A 322-nucleotide genomic window follows, 5' to 3' on the forward strand; every position below is an offset into this window, starting at 1 on the left:
TACCACCAGGAGCAGCTTTATAGCATTTTAAATAAAGTCTTACATAATTTACAAAATAGATATAGTTATTGCATATACATCTAATTTACGTAATTTATAAGCCGCTTAAGATCCTACACATTACCTCCGGAATAGGTGAGCCATTCCACGTGAAATCCACATCCTCAGCCTGCAGACCTAGTTTCGGATCTATAAGACAGGTCACGTTGTACGGTCTACCGACTTCGGCCGTGAGCTCGCCAGCCGGGATAATCACTGAAGGCATGGGACGGGAGGGTAGGTATATCTGAGCAAAACTATTCTCATAATAACGCTAGCACAA

The 322-nt window shown here is 42.2% G+C and overlaps 1 protein-coding gene across 1 annotated transcript in view; it reads right to left on the minus strand.

Annotated features, from left to right (window-relative positions):
* Positions 1-322, minus strand: part of LOC119592568 (cytokine receptor-like) — a gene marked incomplete at both ends in the record, with an annotated part of 15,448 nt that overhangs the window by 14,707 nt on the left and 419 nt on the right. Inside the window, 1 exon segment of the mRNA XM_037941445.1 lies at positions 125-255. Within this exon segment, the coding sequence (XP_037797373.1) occupies positions 125-255 (131 nt within the window).

Source organism: Penaeus monodon, chromosome 30 (assembly GCF_015228065.2).
Source record: "Penaeus monodon isolate SGIC_2016 chromosome 30, NSTDA_Pmon_1, whole genome shotgun sequence".
NCBI classification, from domain to species: domain Eukaryota; kingdom Metazoa; phylum Arthropoda; class Malacostraca; order Decapoda; family Penaeidae; genus Penaeus; species Penaeus monodon.